General features: G+C 42.2%; 1 protein-coding gene across 1 annotated transcript in view; it reads left to right on the forward strand.

The window, feature by feature from the left end:
• QRICH1 (glutamine rich 1) overlaps positions 1–18325 on the forward strand; it is a gene marked incomplete at its 5' end in the record, with an annotated part of 43087 nt that overhangs the window by 19846 nt on the left and 4916 nt on the right. Inside the window, 4 exons of the mRNA XM_079712464.1 lie at positions 4825–5862; positions 12036–12213; positions 12824–12978; positions 14619–14733. Of these exons, the coding sequence (XP_079568590.1) occupies positions 4825–5862; positions 12036–12213; positions 12824–12978; positions 14619–14733 (1486 nt within the window). The remainder of the gene's footprint in view (positions 1–4824; positions 5863–12035; positions 12214–12823; positions 12979–14618; positions 14734–18325) is intronic.

The following is an 18325-nucleotide window of genomic DNA, read 5'->3' on the forward strand; positions in this document are numbered from 1 at the left end:
CCTGAGACTCTCTGCACTTCCTAGACTTGGGTGGATATTTCCTTTCCTGTGTTAGGAAAGTTTTCGACTATAATCTCTTCAAATATTTTCTCAGGTCCTTTCTCTCTCTCCTCTCCTTCTGGGACCCCTATAATGTGTATGTTATTGTGTTTAATGTTGTCCCAAAGGTCTCTTAGGCTGTCTTCATTTCTTTTCATTCTTTTTTCTTTATTCTGTTCTTTGGCAGTGGATTCCACCATTCTGTCTTCCAGGTCACTTATCTGTTGTTCTGCCTCAGTTATTCTGCTATTGATTCCTTTTAGTATATTTTTCATTTCGGTTATTGTTCATCTCTGTTTGTTTGTTCTTTAATTCTTCTAGGTCTTTGTTGAACATTTCTTCTATCTTCTTGATCTTTGCCTCCATTCTTTTTTCAAGGTCCTGGATCATGTTCACTTCACTATCATTATTCTGAATTCTTTCTCTGGAAGGTTTCCATCTCCACTTCATTTAGTTGTTTTTGTGGGGTTTTATCTTGTTCCTTCGTCTGGTACAAAGTCCTCTGTCTTTTCATTTTGTCTGTCTTTCTGTGAATGTGGTTTTCCTTCCACAGGCTGCAGAATTGTAGTTCTTCTTGCTTCTGCTCTATGTAGTGATTTTTAATGAATTAATATTTTTTTAAGTTTCCTAGTTTAATTTTCTAATACAGTAAGAATTGTTATCTGTGCTTGTGTAAACAAAAGCTCTTTGGGGTTGGTCCTCAATCATTTTTTGAAAGGGTGCTGAAACCAAAGGGCTTGAAAACTGCTTTTTTGTAGTAATTGGCTTCATCGTTTCCTTTGGTCCTTGGTGTAAAGCGCTGATTCTCAAACTTGAGCATGCATCAGTCACCTGGAAGACTTGTTAAGATACAAATTGCTGGGCCCATTCCCTAGAGTTTCTGGTATAATAGTTCTGAGCTGGGACCTGAAAGTTTGTATTTCTCATAATTGCCAGTGTGATGATGATGATGGCCTGGAAACTACATTTTGAGACTCACTGGTGTAAAGAAATATTGCTTATGAGGAAGAAAACCTACTTTTTGAACATCTACTATGTGTCAGTAAATATTATTTTATGCTCATGACAACTCTGTAAGGAGGTAGGCATTCTCCCCCTTTTTATTGTACCTCAGGAAACTGAAACTTAGAGGACTCACAGCCAGGAAAGTACATCATGACTTCAAGTCTGTTCACTTAAAGTCTGTTCTTAAGGCCTATGCTATTTTTTTAAAAAAATATTTATTTATTTGTTTATTTGACTGTGCTGAGTCTTAGTTGCGGCACACGGGATCTTCATTGCACCATGTGGGATCTTCATTGCAGCACACGGAATCTTTTAGTTGTGGCATGCAGGCTCTTTAGTTGTGGCATGCGAACTCTTCGTCGTGGCATGTGGTATCTAGTTCCCTGACCAGGGAATGAGCCCAGACCCCCTGCATTGGGAGCATGGAGTTTTAGCCACTGGACCACCAGGGAGGTCCCAAGGCCTATGGTCTTTACACAGCCTCCTCCTTGCTTTTTTTTTTTTTTTTTAAATCAGTAGTGGCTTTAATGAGATACAATTCTCATATCAAATAATTCACTCATTTCCATGTAAAGCGTACAACTTAGTAGTTTTTAGTCTATTCACAGAGTTGTGCAACCATTACCACATCAATTTTAGAACATTCTCATCACCTCCAGAAAGAAACCCTGTAGCCATTAGCAGTTACTTCATATTTCCCCCAATCCCTGTCTCCTGGACAACCATTAATCTACTTTCTATTTCTATAGATTTGCCTATTTTGGACATTCATATTAATGGAATCATACAATATGTAGTCTTTTGTGACTGACTTCATTTAGCATAATGTTTTCAGGGTTCATCTGTGTTGTAGCATTTTATCAAAATTTTATGTTTTTCTTACTAAACAACATTCTGTTGTATGGAAGTACTACATTTTATTTATCCATCAGTTGATGGATATTTGGGTTGTTTCCACTTTTTGGTTATTTTAAATAATCCTGTTATGAACATTCATGTCCAAGTTCTTTTTTTAAATATTTACCTATTAATTTCTTTATTTGGCCATGTCGGGTCTTAGTTGCGCATATGGTATCTTTCGTTGCGGTGTGCGGGCTCATCGTTGTGGCACCTGGGCTCAGTAGTTGCAGCACGTGGGATCTCGAGCTCATGGGTTCGGTTGCCTCGCCACATGTGGGGTCTTAGTTCCCTGACCAGGGATCGAACCCAAGTCCCCTGCATTGGAAGGCAGATTCTTAACCACTGGACCATCAGGGAAGTCCCTCATGTCCAAGTTTTTATGTGAGTATAGTTTCTGTTTCTCTTGAGTATATAACTAGGAGTGAAACTGCTGGGTCATATGGTGTGGTTTTCATATGTTTAACCTTTTGATGATCTGCCAGGCTTTTGTTTGTTTTTTAAAGTATTTTATAAATTTATTTTTATTTTTGGCTGAATTGGGTTTTTGTTGCTGCGTGTGGCCGTTAGTTGTGGCTCGCGGGCTCAGTAGTTGTGGCACATGGGCTTAGTTGCTCCACGTCATGTGGGATCTTCCCGGACCAGGACCAGGGCTCGAACCTGTGTCCCCTGCATTGGCAGGCAGATTCTTAACCACTGCACCACCAGGGAAGTCCCTGCAGACTTTTTTCCAAAGCAGCTACACCATTTTACATTCCCACCAGCAGTGTATGAGAATTCCAATTTTTTCACATCCTTGCCAACATTTGTTATCTTTTTTTTTTAAATTTATTTATTTTTGGTTGTGTTGGGTCTTCGTTGCTGTGCGCGGGCTTTCTCTAGTTGCAGCGAGTGGGGGCTAACTCTTTGTTGTGGTGCGCAGGTTTCTCATTGGGGTGGCTTCTCTTGTTGCAGAGCATAGCTCAGGCTGTAGTTGTGTGGGCTTCTGTCGCTGTGGCTCACAGGCTGTAGAGCACAGGCTCAGCAGTTGTGGCACATGGGCTTAGTTGCTCCGTGGCATGTGGGATCTTCCTGGACCAGGGCTCGAACCCGCGTCCTCTGCATTGGCAGGCGGATTGTTAACCACTGTGCCACCAGAGAAGTCCCTGTTATCTTTTATTATTTAAAAAAAAATTTTTTTAGCTGTATGTTTTGGCTGTGCCACACGACATGTGGGCCCCTGCATTCGAAGCACGGAGTCTTAACCACTGGACTTCCAGGGAAGTCCCTATTATCTTTTTTTTTATTATAGTCATCCTCCTGGGTTTAAATCATATCTCATTTTGCTTTTGATTTGCATTTCCCTGACGGCTAACGATGTTGAGCAACTTTTCATGTGCTTACTGGCCATTTGCTTATCTTCTTGGGAGAAGTGTCTGTTCAGATCCTCTCCCATTTTTTGTGTATGATGTGAGGATGAGGTCCAACTTCATTTTTTTTACATAGATAGCCAGTTGTCCCAGCACCATCTTTGGTTATCTTTTGTGATGTATATAATCACTGATCTACCTTCTTATTTTATACCTTCCTCATTCCTACATGAGTTCAGAGTAATTTTTTTTTAAATTTATTTATGTAGGCCGCACTGGGTCTTAGTTGCTGCACATGGCATCTTCGTTGTGGCGTGTTTTTAGTTGTGGCATGCGGACTTTTAGTTGCGACATGTGGGCTTCTTAGTTGTGGCATGCAAACTCAGTTGCGACATGCATATGAGATCTAGTTCCCCAACCAGGGATTGAACCCAGGCCTCCTGTATTGGGAGCGTGGATTCTTACCCACTGGACCACCAGGGAAGTCCGAGTTCAGAGTAATTTAGGTATGTGTGTCTGATGGAAAAATCTTCTCTTTTTTTAAAATTACATACTATACATAGCATCTTTTCATGCTGTTTTGTATGCTGAAGTAGCAGCAATAAGACATGAGCTGCATTATTATCAGAAATGCATGGTTCAGGATATAGTAACCTTAGATTAAATTATCAGGAATCTGTGGCTTCTCTATTAAAACAATGCTATCCTAAATAAGCACTCTAAAGAATCATTCAACAGTGCCCATATTTTAGCAGCAAAGTTGGAGATATCTCCAAAAGAGATTTCAAACGTTTTGTCTCTACTGTGTTTTTTTTACTACTTGTCTGTGGTGGGGGTAGTTTTGATCCTGAGTTGGGAATTGAATGCCTTCTGACCTTTTAGAACAAGATCTCCACACTTTTTATTACTAACCACATGGATAAACTATTTTTTTTTTTTTTTTTTTTTTTTTTTTTTTTTTTTGCGGTACATGGGCCTCTCACTGTTGTGGCCTCTCCCATTGCGGAGCACAGGCTCCGGACGCGCAGGCTCAGCAGCCATGGCTCACGGGCCCAGCCGCTCCGCGGCATGTGGGATCTTCCCAGACCGGGGCACGAACCCGTGTCCCCTGCATCGGCAGGCGGACTCTTAACCACTGCGCCACCAGGGAAGCCCGGATAAACTATTTTTTGAACATACACCTAAGTATATATTTATAAATTGTATACTTGTACTACTATGTCAGTATGCAAAAACAAAAGGGGTTACTTTTAAAAAGGAAGTCAAGAAATGAGCAAAAGTTTTGATATTTCCCACTTGATAGTCTTGCTTGCTCTCAGGTGGATATGTGTTGCTCTGAATGCAACACATTCAGAGTGTGAGGCTGGAGAATTTTGCCTATGGTTTTGGAGATTATGGCCTCCTCAGAAGCCTTGGGTATGGCGGCCCCTCCTCTTCACATTACCCAGGGTTCCCGTCTGAGATCTCTTCTTCCCTTCGGGGCTGGATTCTCGATGTTGCCCTATTCACTCACTGGTGAATCTTGTCGCTGCAGGTACAGGTGCAGGTACAGCAGTCTCCGCAGCAGGTCTCGGCTCAGCAGCTCTCCCCGCAGCTCACCGTTCACCAGCCTGCTGAGCAGCCCATCCATGTCCAGGTGCAGATCCAAGGCCAAGCAGCACAGCCGACAGCCCCCTCCATCCAGACCCCATCTCTGCAGAGCCCCAGCCCTTCGCAGCTGCAGGCGGCCCAGATCCAGGTGCAGCACATGCAGGCGGCCCAGCAGATCCAGGCTGCAGAGATCCCAGAGGAGCACATCCCACATCAACAGATCCAGGCTCAGCTGGTGGCTGGCCAGTCTCTTGCTGGGGGTCAGCAGATCCAAATCCAGACTGTGGGTGCCCTTTCCCCACCACCGTCCCAGCAGGGCTCACCTCGGGAAGGGGAGCGGCGGGTTGGCACGGCCAGTGTCCTCCAGCCAGTGAAGAAGCGCAAAGTGGACATGCCCATCACTGTGTCCTACGCCATCTCAGGGCAGCCGGTGGCCACCGTGCTGGCCATTCCACAGGGCCAGCAGCAGAGTTATGTGTCTTTGAGGCCCGACTTACTAACAGTAGACAGTGCCCACCTGTACAGTGCCACTGGGACCATTACTAGCCCTACAGGAGAAACTTGGACCATACCTGTTTACTCTGCCCAGCCCCGGGGGGACCCTCAGCAGCAGAGCATTACTCACATTGCCATTCCCCAGGAAGCCTACAACGCAGTTCACGTCAGTGGCTCACCCACAGCCCTGGCAGCTGTAAAGCTGGAGGATGACAAGGAGAAGATGGTGGGCACCACGTCTGTAGTGAAAAACTCCCATGAAGAGGTAGTGCAGACCCTTGCAAACTCTCTCTTTCCAGCACAGTTCATGAATGGCAACATCCACATTCCAGTGGCTGTGCAGGCCGTCGCAGGCACATACCAGAATACAGCTCAGACTGTCCATATATGGGACCCTCAGCAGCAGCCACAACAACAAACCCCCCAGGAACAGACGCCACCGCCACCACAGCAACAGCAGCAGCAGCAGCTCCAGGTTACTTGTTCAGTAAGTGAGACTTATCTGTAGGGCAGCCTGCTCCCTCAGGGCCCAGTGCAACACAGAACTTGCCTGGTAACCTCTGGCACCTCTGGCTTGTTTACAGGAATGATGTTGGTCTTGTAGTAATACAGTATTTAGTATTTTAATTAGAGTTGGGGAGATGGGACAGGAATGGCAAGTGAAGCTGTGGAACAGGCAGGAGTTCTAGCCTGTTATCGGGAGGTAAATGAAATGACCAGTAACTGCTTTGGGGGTAGATGCCTGGAGTGCTTTTTTGTGATCTCTTTAGGAAGGGTAAACTTCTAGGTGGAGACTAATGGGTCACCCCAAGTGTTATCTTTGTCCCAGAAGCTGCTTTCTGCATCACAAATGAACAGATATAGTGGAACCCCTGTAGTTTAGCACACAAGCTCTAAACTCATCACAGTTGAGAGGGTGTTAAATTGTTCCTCCTTTAGTTGTCATCTAAAGATGGACTACACTGGACACAGTATAGGTGAATTATGAGATCTAAAATACCTTCCAGTGGGCCTGTTAAAAGTGATCATCTTTGGGGAATTCCCTGATGATCCAGTGGTTAGGACTCCACACTGCCACTGCAGGGGGCATGGATTCGATCCCTGGTCGGGGAATTAAGATTCCCTCAAGGCATGTAACATGGCCAAAAAAAAAAAAAAAAGTGATCATCTTGGGAGTCTTGAATAAGCCCCCTATGCAGTGGGACTTTCCAACTGTGTTTTTATGTTCCTTAAAAAATAGTTAAGACAAGCCATGGTTAATTGAGTTTTCTGTCATGGCAGCTATGCTGAGCTAAGTTTTTTTTTTTTTTTTAATAAATTTATTTTATTTTTGGCTGCGTTGGGTCTTCATTGCTGCACGCGGGCTTTCTCTAGTTGTGGCGAGCAGGGGCTACTCTTCATTGCGGTGCGTATGCCTCACTGTGGTGGCTTCTCCTGTTGCAGAGCACGGGCTCTAGGCGTGCAGGCCTCAGAAGTTGTGGCTCATGGGCTCTAGAGCGTAGACTCAGTAGTTGTGGCACACGGCTCAGCCGCTCCATGGCATGTGGCATCCTCCCGGATGAGGGCTAGAACCTGTGTCCCCTACTTTGGCAGGCAGACTCCCAGCCACTGCGCCACCAGGGAAGCCCTGAGCTAAATTTTTTAACTTTTTATTTTGAAATGATTTTAGATTTGTAGAAAAGTTGCAAAAATAAAACTGTTGAAAATTTTTTTTTAAAGAGGCACTTTTTAAAAATTTATTTTTTGTCTGTGTTGGGTCTTCATTGCTGTGCACGGGCTTTCTCTAGTTGCAGTGAGCGGGGGCTACTCATTGTGGTGGCTTCTCTTGTTGCGAAGCACTGGCTCTAGGCGCACAGGCTTCAGTATTTGTGGCATGTGGGCTCAGTAGTTGTGGCTCATGGGCTCTAGAGCACAGGCCCAGTAGTTGTGGCACACAGGCTTAGTTGCTCCACGGCATGTAGGAATCTTCCCGGACCAGGGATCGAACCCGTGTCCCCTGCATTGGCAGGTGGATTCTCAACCACTGTGCCACCAGGAAAGCCCAGAACTGTTGAAATTTTAACTTTAAAATTGCTTGGCTCTTTTTTCTTTTCTAATTGTTAATCTTCTTAAGGCTATCACAGATCCACCTTTTAAGACTGTTAGTAAAGTTTCTGGTCCCTTGTCTAGCAGACATTTAGAGTGGATGGGACTGATGAAGGTAGTGTGCCTCAGCACAGGAGCTCTGGGAATGCACGTGAGGGAGCTGGCACAAACAAAGCACTGTTAGACCAGGGACCACACTCAGAAACTCAAGACGTAAATGATTGGGTAAGCAAAAGCTGGCCGAGTGGTTTCATAGAGGCAACAGTATGTTAATATTAAGTGACTTTGTTAAGGACCTATTCAGTATCCAGCTGTCAGGTCTAGAAGTAGAACAAGACAGTGTCATTGCTTCGGGTAGCTTATAGTCTAGTGGAAGTGAGAACATATGATTTGTTTCTGTAAAGTATAAAGCAACATAATCAAGTGTGACAACGTGTGCTACACACACAAAGTCAGGCTGGGAATTCAGAAATCAATCTAGGTTAAATGTCAGTAGAGGCATCTTTGTGGAAAAAATGGCATTTGATCTCTAGTTTATAGCTTAGATTGACAGAAGGATGGAGCAGGATGAATAAGAGCCAGGGGTGGACACAAGTGATATGGCCTAGGTTAACATGAGAGGAGGAGAACCATGGGAGAGGAGTTAGTACAGGGGGCAAAGGGGCTATCTTCCCGAAGTGAAGAGTTGATATGATCTGTGGTAGGAAAATTTTCCAGAATCCTAAGAGTCGTGGTAATAAGAAGAATCAATTACTGGTGTGTAGAACTGATTGCATGTAGGAGAGACCAGACAGGAGATTTGTAATGGTGCTCTGTGCTGAGCTTTTGCTCACAGGGATGGAGCACATCAAGCCTCTTCTCTGCTCTCCTGGGCCTGATGTTCCAATTTGCAGTTCAGGACTCTTGTTGCTCATTGGGCTCTGCTTGTAATTTGCACATCTGGGCCCTTCAGCGGGAAAATCTTTTCTAGAGTTCATTTTAGTAAGTTCATTTTAGTGTTCTTCATGTTTTTCAGAGGCTGTGTCTCCTTTGGCAAAGTCTTATAGGGACATATGTCAAGGGTTATTACCAGAAAAAGAAAAATTGGGAAGAATACCCATCATGCAGGAAAGATGAGTTTGTCCATTTACACCACAAATATCCCTCTGCCTTCCTTATCAGGCTCTGTTCTAGGTGCTGGGAAACAGAGGTGAATAAGACAGTCTGCCCTTGGAGTCCTCGTAGCCCATGGGAAGATAATTGTGCTGTGATGTGAGTTGAACCCTAAGGAGAGCTGATGTGTTCCTTCACCTGGCATACCCTTTTTGAAAGCTCTTTTATATCCTGTCTTTAAAACCAGATTTGTGGCTAAACCTCCCTCCCTTGACCTCACACCCACCTCCATCTGTTCCCCCTATTTCTCCACTTTACTTTATTCCCAGAGTTCTCAAAAGGATTATCTGCACAGGTTGATTCTCCTTGCTAACCAGTTTTCCCTTCAACTCATGACTGGGTCTGCTCTTGTCAAGGTCATCAGTGACCTACCTCCCTGTGGCCAGATCCAATAGACGTGTCTGTTTTTATCTCACTTATAGCAACACACAGCACAACAGACCATGCCTGCCTTCTTGAAACTCTCCTTTGGATTTCCATGTTATTATGCACTCCTGGTCTTCCTCCTGCCCCACTGGTTATTTTTCCTTCTCAGGAGACTTTGCTGAAGCCTCCTTCTCTTCTGTCTGAGCCATACATGTTGTTTCTCAAAGCTCTGTACTAACCCTCTTTTCTCCCTAAGGGATTTCTCTCCATTGTCATGATTTTCAGAATCCTCTAGATGTCTGCTGCAGAAGGTGATAATCACTGACACTATCTGCCAAGCACTGTCCTTAGTGTTGCATATATTAACTCATTTAATTCTCACACCAACCTTAAGAGGTGTGTACTACTATCTCCATTTTATAAATGAAGAAACTGAGGCACAGAGATTAAACAACAAGGCCAAAGCCACCTTTTAGTAAGTGGCAGAGTTGGCATTCAACCTTGGACAGGCTGGCTCTAGAGCCCATGTCTTAAACCATGTACTGCATTGACACACAGATCTTTATCCCTAGACTGTACCTTTCCCCTTAGGACCTTTCCCATACATTCAGCAACCTACTTATTTATTTACTTGCATTTGTTAAACATATCTCAGTGCTTCATTAGCATCCCCTCTACTACTATCAAAAACTATCCCATCTCAAAAAGTGATACCATCATCCACCCATTTGTTTAAGCCAGAAACCCAGGAGTCATCCTTGAGATTCTTGAGTCTGCTTTACCGTACTCCTCACAGTCAATTCATCAACAAGCCACATTGATTCTACCACCAAACTTCTCAGAATCTCTTAAATCATTTCACTGCCACCATCCTGGTCTTGGCCACCAGCACCTACTTCCACTTTTGCTCTTTAATCCATTTTCTACAGCTCAAGAATAATTTCCTTAAAATGTAAGATTATGTCACTTCCCAACTTAAAACTCTTTTAAGGTCTCCATTACAAATAGGAAAAACTCTGCACCAAGTGTAGAAGGCCTTACTTGAATCAGTAGTTTTCAACCTGGATGAGACTTTTACTTCCCCTACCCACTGATAGACATTTGAACATGTGTAGAAGAATTTTCATTGTCAGGATGATTAGGAGAGTTACATGTAGTGGGTGGAGGCACACAGTGAAGGGACTCTGGCTAATAAAACAGAGAAGCACTGCCCCACATCCTCTGGCCCCCACCTACTTACCCAGACAGACTCCTACTAGATTTCTAGCTTGGGTAGATGGTGTTGCCATTGAACAAGGTAAGAGAGGGAACTCAGGAGAATACTTCTGGATGGGCAAAGTGATGAATTCTCTCCATAGATGTTAATGTGAGGTGGCTTTCAGATGTTCAGCTGGAGATGTACAGTACCCACTGGGTATATTAAGGGACCGTCTAGCTTAGAGTCACAGAGTTAGCAGTCATTTCCACAAACATGGAGATCTAAACTGGGAAGGTGGTTGAGACTCACCAAGGAGAATGGTAGTTGAACTGAGAAGTGTGTCTAGAGGGGAGCTCCAGGGTTGACAGACATTTAAGGGCCTAGCACTGGTATTTCTTTATTTCCTTGTTTGATCATGTATCTTATATCAAAGCTAGTAGGGTAGTTTTTATTTTTATTTATTGATAAGCAAATTTGTGTCATTAATAAATTATTTTGCCTTCAATTTGAATGATTTGGCATTCTTCAGCCCTTTAGTAGGCCCTGGCATGGAAAATTGCTCAAGGGAATTTGTTCACAATGTAGATAGATGTGTGAGACCCAAGAACCTGTGCTTTGTATCTGTGTTGGTGTCTATCCTGCCTGATGGGGATTGTGATTGAAGGTCATGGACATTCTCTGCCCCTTTGGCTGCATGGTTTGGCTGTCAGACCATTGAGGATGGGACTACTCTTCCTTTGGAGGCAGGAAGATAAAACAGTGCCTCCTGTCTCTAGAAAATGTTCTTATAAGCCAAAGCAGTATTATTGAGAAGGAACATGAAGGATGATTCTCAACCATGACTGGACATTAGAATCACCTGGAGAGCTTTTAAAAATACTGCTGGCAGGCTTCCGCCTCGACCAATTAAATCAGAATCTCTGTGGATAAGGCCCAGGCATGGGTGTTTTTTAAAATCAGCCAGATGATTTTAAGGTGCAACCAAGTTTAACAGTTTGGACACTTGGTACTCAAAGTATAGTCTGCAGACCAGCTCCCTTATTTGGGAGCTTGTTAGAAGTGCAGACTCTCAGGCCCCACCTGAGATCTTTCTAATCAGAATCTGCATTTTAATAAAATCCCCAAGGGGTTTATTTGCACATTGTAGTTTGATGAGCAGTGCTTTGTGCCAGTAGTTCTGAGCAGTGACTAAACGTTAGAATTGCCTTTTTACATGGGAAGGTTTTAAAAAGACTGATACCTCTTTAAAAAGAGATTCTGGGGTGGAGCTGAGGTATTGTGTTTTTAAATCAGAGATTCAGGGCTTCCCTGGTGGCGCAGTGGTTGAGAGTCTGCCTGCCGATGCAGGGGACACGGGTTTGTGCCCTGGTCTGGGAAGATCCTGCATGCCGCGGAGCGGTTGGGCCCGTGAGCCATGGCCGCTGAGCTTGCGCGTCCAGAGCCTGTGCTCCACAATGGGAGAGGCCACAACAGTGAGAGGACCGCGTACCGCAAAATCAGAGATTCAAAAGTACAGCCAAGACTAAGGAGCTTTGCACTAGTCTTTGCTGTCTCTGGAGTAAAGAATAGAACTCCAGAGGTTCTTGAAAGTAGGACAGCAAGGAGAAGAGAGGTTTTTTAATTAAAAGAACTATAAGTAACATTTTTTTGAGTTTTAAAAAAAAATTTTAGAACAGTTTTAGACTTACAGAAAAATTGCAGAATTTCCATAAACCCCACACCCAATTTCTGCAGTTATTAACATCTAACATTAGTATGGTACATTTGTTTTTTGTTTTTGTTTTTTACTATAAGTAACATTTTTCTAGCAGTTTTGCCAAAAGGCCTTTTGACACATTTTGATGGTTTCTCTCTCATAGGCTCAAACTGTCCAAGTTGCTGAAGTTGAACCACAGTCACAGCCACAGCCTTCCCCAGAACTTCTGCTTCCAAATTCTCTGAAGCCAGAAGAAGGGCTTGAAGTATGGAAAAACTGGGCACAGACCAAGAACGCTGAGCTAGAGAAGGATGCTCAGAACAGACTGGCGCCCATTGGGAGTAAGTGTTTGGGAGGGAAAGGGGGTTGGACTCTGTCAAAAATGCAGTGGTACTTAAGCAGCAGGAGGACAGAATGGCAGGAAAGTGGTGTCCCTTGGCTCTCTGGGCACTAGGGAGCACCATCTGAAATAGTATGCTGAATTCAAGACAAGCAACAAACAGGCTGGACCTACTATAAATGAGCAGAATTTGTGGGGTTTGCCCAAGATCAGGCATTTCTGTACACATGGATTTCTGGGACAGAGAGACTTCTGGGAGGAGATATGGATTAGTGAGTGCACTCAGGGGCCCTCTTCCTTAGCATTATCCTTACATACTTCCTCATATTACAGAGGGTGGATTTTGTGTTTTTACTTTCATGTCTTGGTCCTAATAATTGGGGAGATACGTGAGGTAGGAAGGATTGTGGTAAGGAAACCCTTTGTGTAATAGGGCAAACAGGATAATTGTCTTTGTAGGCTAGTTCTGATCGTAGATACAAGTGACCATTTTCATCCCAGCACCTTCATGGGTGGTGTCTGCTCTGAAACCTCCTTCCAGGGATATGAACAACCAGTAAAGAGACGGCTGTTGCCAGGACCCTCACTCACCTCTGGGGCTTGTGTTGCAGGGCGTCAATTGCTGCGATTCCAGGAAGATCTCATCTCTTCTGCTGTGGCCGAGTTGAATTATGGGCTCTGTCTAATGACACGGGAAGCTCGAAATGGAGAAGGTGAACCCTATGACCCAGATGTGCTGTACTATATTTTCCTGTGTATTCAAAAGGTAGGAAACAGAACTTCACAGGAACATGTTTGAGCTGTGTTCCCATTGGGTGTTTGCTGGGTAGTCAAATTAGTAAAATGACAAGCAAGTAGTTACAATAAAGACATTCTCTTTCAACTATATAGTGAATTTTTAAATGTATGTTTTTTAAAATTGGAAAAGATCTACATATTCACTTTAAAAAATAAAATAAACATCATCATAATCCCACTATCTAGAGAAACATCTATTAAAATATTTGATATATTACCTTAGAGCCTTTTTTTTATCATGGAACATTTATATAACACTTTTCATTAAAGTAAACATGTAGTTTGCAGAAAAGCAGTTTATCCAGAACAAAGTCTCGTGCTGACATGTAGCTTGTCTTCTCATTGTTTCCTGCATTAATGCAAAATAATTATTTGGAAGTGTCTAGCTAGAATATACAACTGTAGTTAGGTTTTCAGGACATCTAAGATGAAGATTAACAGAGAAATTCATTTTAGGACTGGCAGTTTAGGAGAGCAGAGGTGGATTTCTTAGTGTTTGAATGCTATTGTGGAGAAGCCCACAGTATGATGGAAGAATACTTGCTAACTAGGACTCACCCTGTTGCTTAGGCCTGAGAAAAGCCCATCTGCCACTTTGTTCCTCTTTCTTAACCAGTCACCCAGAGCACTGGGTGAATTGCTCTACATGCTTTGTCTCATTCCATGCTCTCTCACTCGTGGAAGGCAGGCACAGTCATCTCCATTTACAAACAAGGAAACTGAGCCCCCAAAGTTAAAAGACTCGCATGAGTTACTAAACTTACACCATAGCTAATAAGAGGCTGGCCCTGGAGCCCACATCATGATTTTTGCTACCACAAGACAATGCCTTGCTTGGGTGAAATAGCATTCACAAAATCTGCCCCATTGACCCAACTCTTAAGAGTGTTGTGAGAGTCAGTTCACATGCTGAAGTATACTGTGAAAATGCCACACACTGGACAGTTTTTTTTTAATTTATTTATGTGGCTGCGTTGGCTCTTTGTTGCGGCACGTAGGATTTTCGTTGCAGTGTGTGGGCTTCTCTCTAGTTGTGGTGCATGGGCTCAGTAGCCCCGCAGCATGTGGGATCTTAGTTCCTCAACCAGGGATCGAACCCAAGTCTCCTGTGTTGGAAGACAGATTCTTTTTTTTTCTTATTTATTTATTTATTTTTGCTGTATTGGGTATTCGTTTCTGTGCGAGGGCTTTCTCTGGTTGTGGCAAGCGGGAGCCACTCTTCATCGCAGTGTGTGGGCCTCTCACTATCGCTCCCTCTCTTGTTGCGGAGCACAGGCTCCAGACGCGCAGGCTCAGCAGTTGTGGCTCACGGGCCTAGTTGCTCCGCAGCATGTGGGATCTTCCCAGACCAGGGCTCGAACCCATGTCCCCTGCATTGGCAGGCAGATTCTCAACTACTGCGCCACCAGGGAAGCCCGGAAGACAGATTCTTAACCACTGGACCACCAGGGAAGTCCCTGCTGGACAGTTTTGACTTGGTGTGTTGGTTTGTTAATGGGGGAGGAATGGGTAGGGAGAGGTGAGGGTACTGGTAGAAAAATGTTTGCTTCCCCACAACAACTTGCCCAAGAGACTACCAACATCTTTTATTGATTATTTTTCTTTTAGTATCTTTTTGAAAATGGACGGGTTGATGACATTTTCTCCGATCTTTATTATGTTCGATTCACGGAGTGGCTGCATGAAGTTCTGAAGGACGTTCAGCCCCGAGTCACTCCACTTGGTAAGAATCTTCCTCATTCTTGGATGTCTTTAGCACCTGGGTTTTAAAAAGATCAGCTGTGGGGGGGTGGAAAGATGAGCTACTTGTGTGGCTAGCTGTGATATAGCATGTGGGTGAGGAGGCTATAAATCCCAGGCACCAAACATCAGTCTCTGTGCTGCTTGGCCTGATGTGGAAGGGGCACGGCTCACCAGACAGAGAATCTGGCTGGTCCCAGTGTGGCAAGGACACAGGGGCATGCAGAGTGTGAGGTAGTTACTCTTATTTTTTTTCCCTATTAAAATTTATTGATTCAAATTAGAATCCTTGCAAAAATTAAGAATTATGAACTATTTCATCTGTAGGTTAATTATATTACATATTGAGTTTTTTTCCCCTTATGTTTAAACATACGTTCTACATATATAGAACATAATTTTTGCTTTACCCATGGATAACCTGGGCAGCATGTTGTGTTGGAAAGAACATGAGTTTCGCAGTAGAATGTTTGAGGTGTTTTTTGTTTTTAAATAAACTATTTTTAAGAGCAGTTTTAGGTTTACAGGAAAACTGAGCAGGAGATACAGAGAATCCCATATACTCCCTCACACAGCGTTTCCCCTATTATTAGTATCTTGTATTAGTGTAGTGTATTTGTTAAAATCGATGAGCCAATGTTTGGTACATTATTATTAACTAAAGTCTGAAGTTTACATTAGAGTTCACTCCTTGGGTTGTATATTCTGTGGGTTTTGACAAATGGATAATGACATGTATCTACAATTCAGTATCAAACAGAAGTTTCACTGCTCTAAAATCCCCCATGTTCCACTTATTCATCCCTCCCTCCTTTCCCCTGACTCTCTGGCAATCTCTGATCTTTTTTACTGTCTCCATAATCTTGCCTTTTCCAGAATGTCATATAGTTAGAATAATTTAGTGTTAATTTCTTTCAGTAACTTCATTTAATGTTCCTGCGTGTCTTTTCATGGCTTGATAGCTCATTTCTTTTTTTTGCTGAATAATATTCCGTCTTATGAATGTGCCACAGTTTGTTTATCCATTCACCTATTAAAGGACATTTTGGTTGTTTCCACGTTTCGGTAATTATGAATAAAGCTGCTGTAAACATTGTGTGCAGGTCTTTGGTGAAAGAATAGACAGATCTGTGGAACAGAATAGAGAGTCCAGAAGTAGAACCACACGAATATAACCAATTTATCTTTGACCGGGGGCAAAGGCAGTTAAATGGAGAAAGGATAGTCTTTTGTTTTGTTTTCTTTTATTTTTTTTGGCCTCGCCATGTGGCTTGCGGGATCTTAGTTCCCTGACCACGGATTGAACCTGGGCCATGCAGTGAAAAGCGCCAAGTCCTAACCACTGGACCACCAGGGATTCCCAGGATAGTCTTTTCAACTAATGCTGCTGGAACAACTGGACATGCACATATTTTTTAAAAAAATGAATCATAGACCTAAATGTAAAGCTATAAAACTCCTAGAAGATAAAATAGGAGAAAATCTAGGTGACCTCAGGTTTGTTGGTAACTTTTTAGATACAACACAAAAAGCACAATCTGTGAAACGAAAAAATTGGTAAGTTGGACTTTATTAAAATTTAAAAAACAAACAAACAAAAACTTATTCTCTGTGAAAGACATTGTTAAGAGAATGAAAAGACAAGCCACAGACTGGGAGGAAATCTTTGCAAAACACGTATCTGATAAAGGACTGGGATCCAAAATATATAAAAAACCCTTAACAGTCAACAATAACAAAACAAAGAACCCAATTAAAAAATGGATCAAGGATCTGAACAGATGCCTCACCAAAGAAGCTGGCAGATAAGTATATGAAAAGATATTTATCATATATCATCAGGAAATGGCAAATTAAAACAACAGTGATGGGAGTTCCCTGGTGGCCTACTGATTAGGATTTGGTGCTTTCACTGCCGTGCCTCGGGCTCAGTGCCTGGTCGGGGAACTGAGATTATGCAAGCCACGTGGCACAGCATGCATAAATATATACATACATACATACAGTGATGTACCACTGTATACCTATTAGAATGGCTGAATTCCCAAGCATTCTCTTACCTTAGGATCCAGCAGTCATGCTTCTTTGTATTTACCCAAATGAGTTGAAAACCTTATGTCCACACGAATATCTGAGTTTTAATCCTGGCTCTGGATTTAATGTATGTTGTTTAACTTTTTCTTAATCTTTTTTTAAAATTGAGATATAATTGACATATAACATTATATTAGTTTCAGGTGTACAACAATGATTTGATACAGTATATATATATATTGCAAAGTGATTTAGTCTAGTTAACATTTGTCATCATAGTTACATGCTTAACCTTTTAAAAAAATATTGTTTAAACAAATATTTTTTGAGTGCCTACTATGTGCCAGGCAGTTCCAGGTGTACATAATTCAGTAGTGAACAAAATGAAGCTTACAGTCTAACGGGGGAGACTGTATAAATAATCACATTAATTTATGATAATTAAGTGCTTTGAAGAACAAAGCACAGAGAATGGAAAGTATTACAGGTACATTAGGAGGGAGGCCTCTCTGAGGGAATGTCATTAGAACAGACACCTGAGTAAGTGATTCACTGTACATGATTTGCAAAATTTCAAACCAAGTGTAGCTATATAAAGTTTGCTTTTTAAAACTTTTTATTATGGAAATTTCAAGCACATACAAAATAAACAGAATAAATTAATGATACTCCCATGTACCCGTGGCAAATCTTGTTCCATATATACACTGCCTGTTCCGCGCACCATGTTATTTTGAAGTAAATCCCAGACACTTTATCCATAAATATTTTAATGTTATTGACATTCCACAATGCCATTATTATACTTTTTAAAAAAAAAGATAAGTCCATAATGTCATCAAATTCTACCCTTTGTTGGGATTTCTAATTGTCCCATAAATATCAGAATTTTATTTGTTTGAGTCAAGTTGCAGATAAGGTCTGCACGTTGAAATTGGTGTTATATACCTTTTAATGTTTAGCTTTAATCTTTAATTTCCCCCTTGATTATTTTTCTTGCAATTTATTTATGGAAGAAACTAGCCTTTTAAAAAGTCTAATTTTTGCTATTATATCTCCATGCTGTAATTTAACATATTCTTCTGTCCCCTGTATTTACAGTTAATTGGTAGTTGCATATGAAGACTTGATTAATCAAGTTTTGTTTTTTTGTGTGTTTTCTTTTTGGCAAGGTTACATCATAGATGGGTTACTTACTTCCATCAGGTGCCCATAATGTCTGGATCCATTAATTCATGAGGAGTTGCAAGCAGTGGTATTCTAATGTTATTACTTCATTATTAGCTGAAATACAAAAATACAAAGAGAAACTTTCCCTCATCAACTCTTTGAATTCCTAGCAATATAGATTGTATAGAAGAGACAGGATAAGGGCTTGTTTCTTCTTCTTTGTTTAGTAGTTTTCACAGTAATGAGTTGGTTCACCAGCTTCCTCCAGCTAGGGTTTTTTTGTTTGCTTAAAGAATCATTGTGAGCTAATTAATTTAAATATATTTAATATGATTCAATTCATTGCACTTGTTATCTTTAATGATGTACAA

The sequence above is a fragment of the Hyperoodon ampullatus genome, assembly GCF_949752795.1.
Source record: "Hyperoodon ampullatus genome assembly, chromosome: 10".
Lineage (NCBI taxonomy): Eukaryota > Metazoa > Chordata > Mammalia > Artiodactyla > Ziphiidae > Hyperoodon > Hyperoodon ampullatus.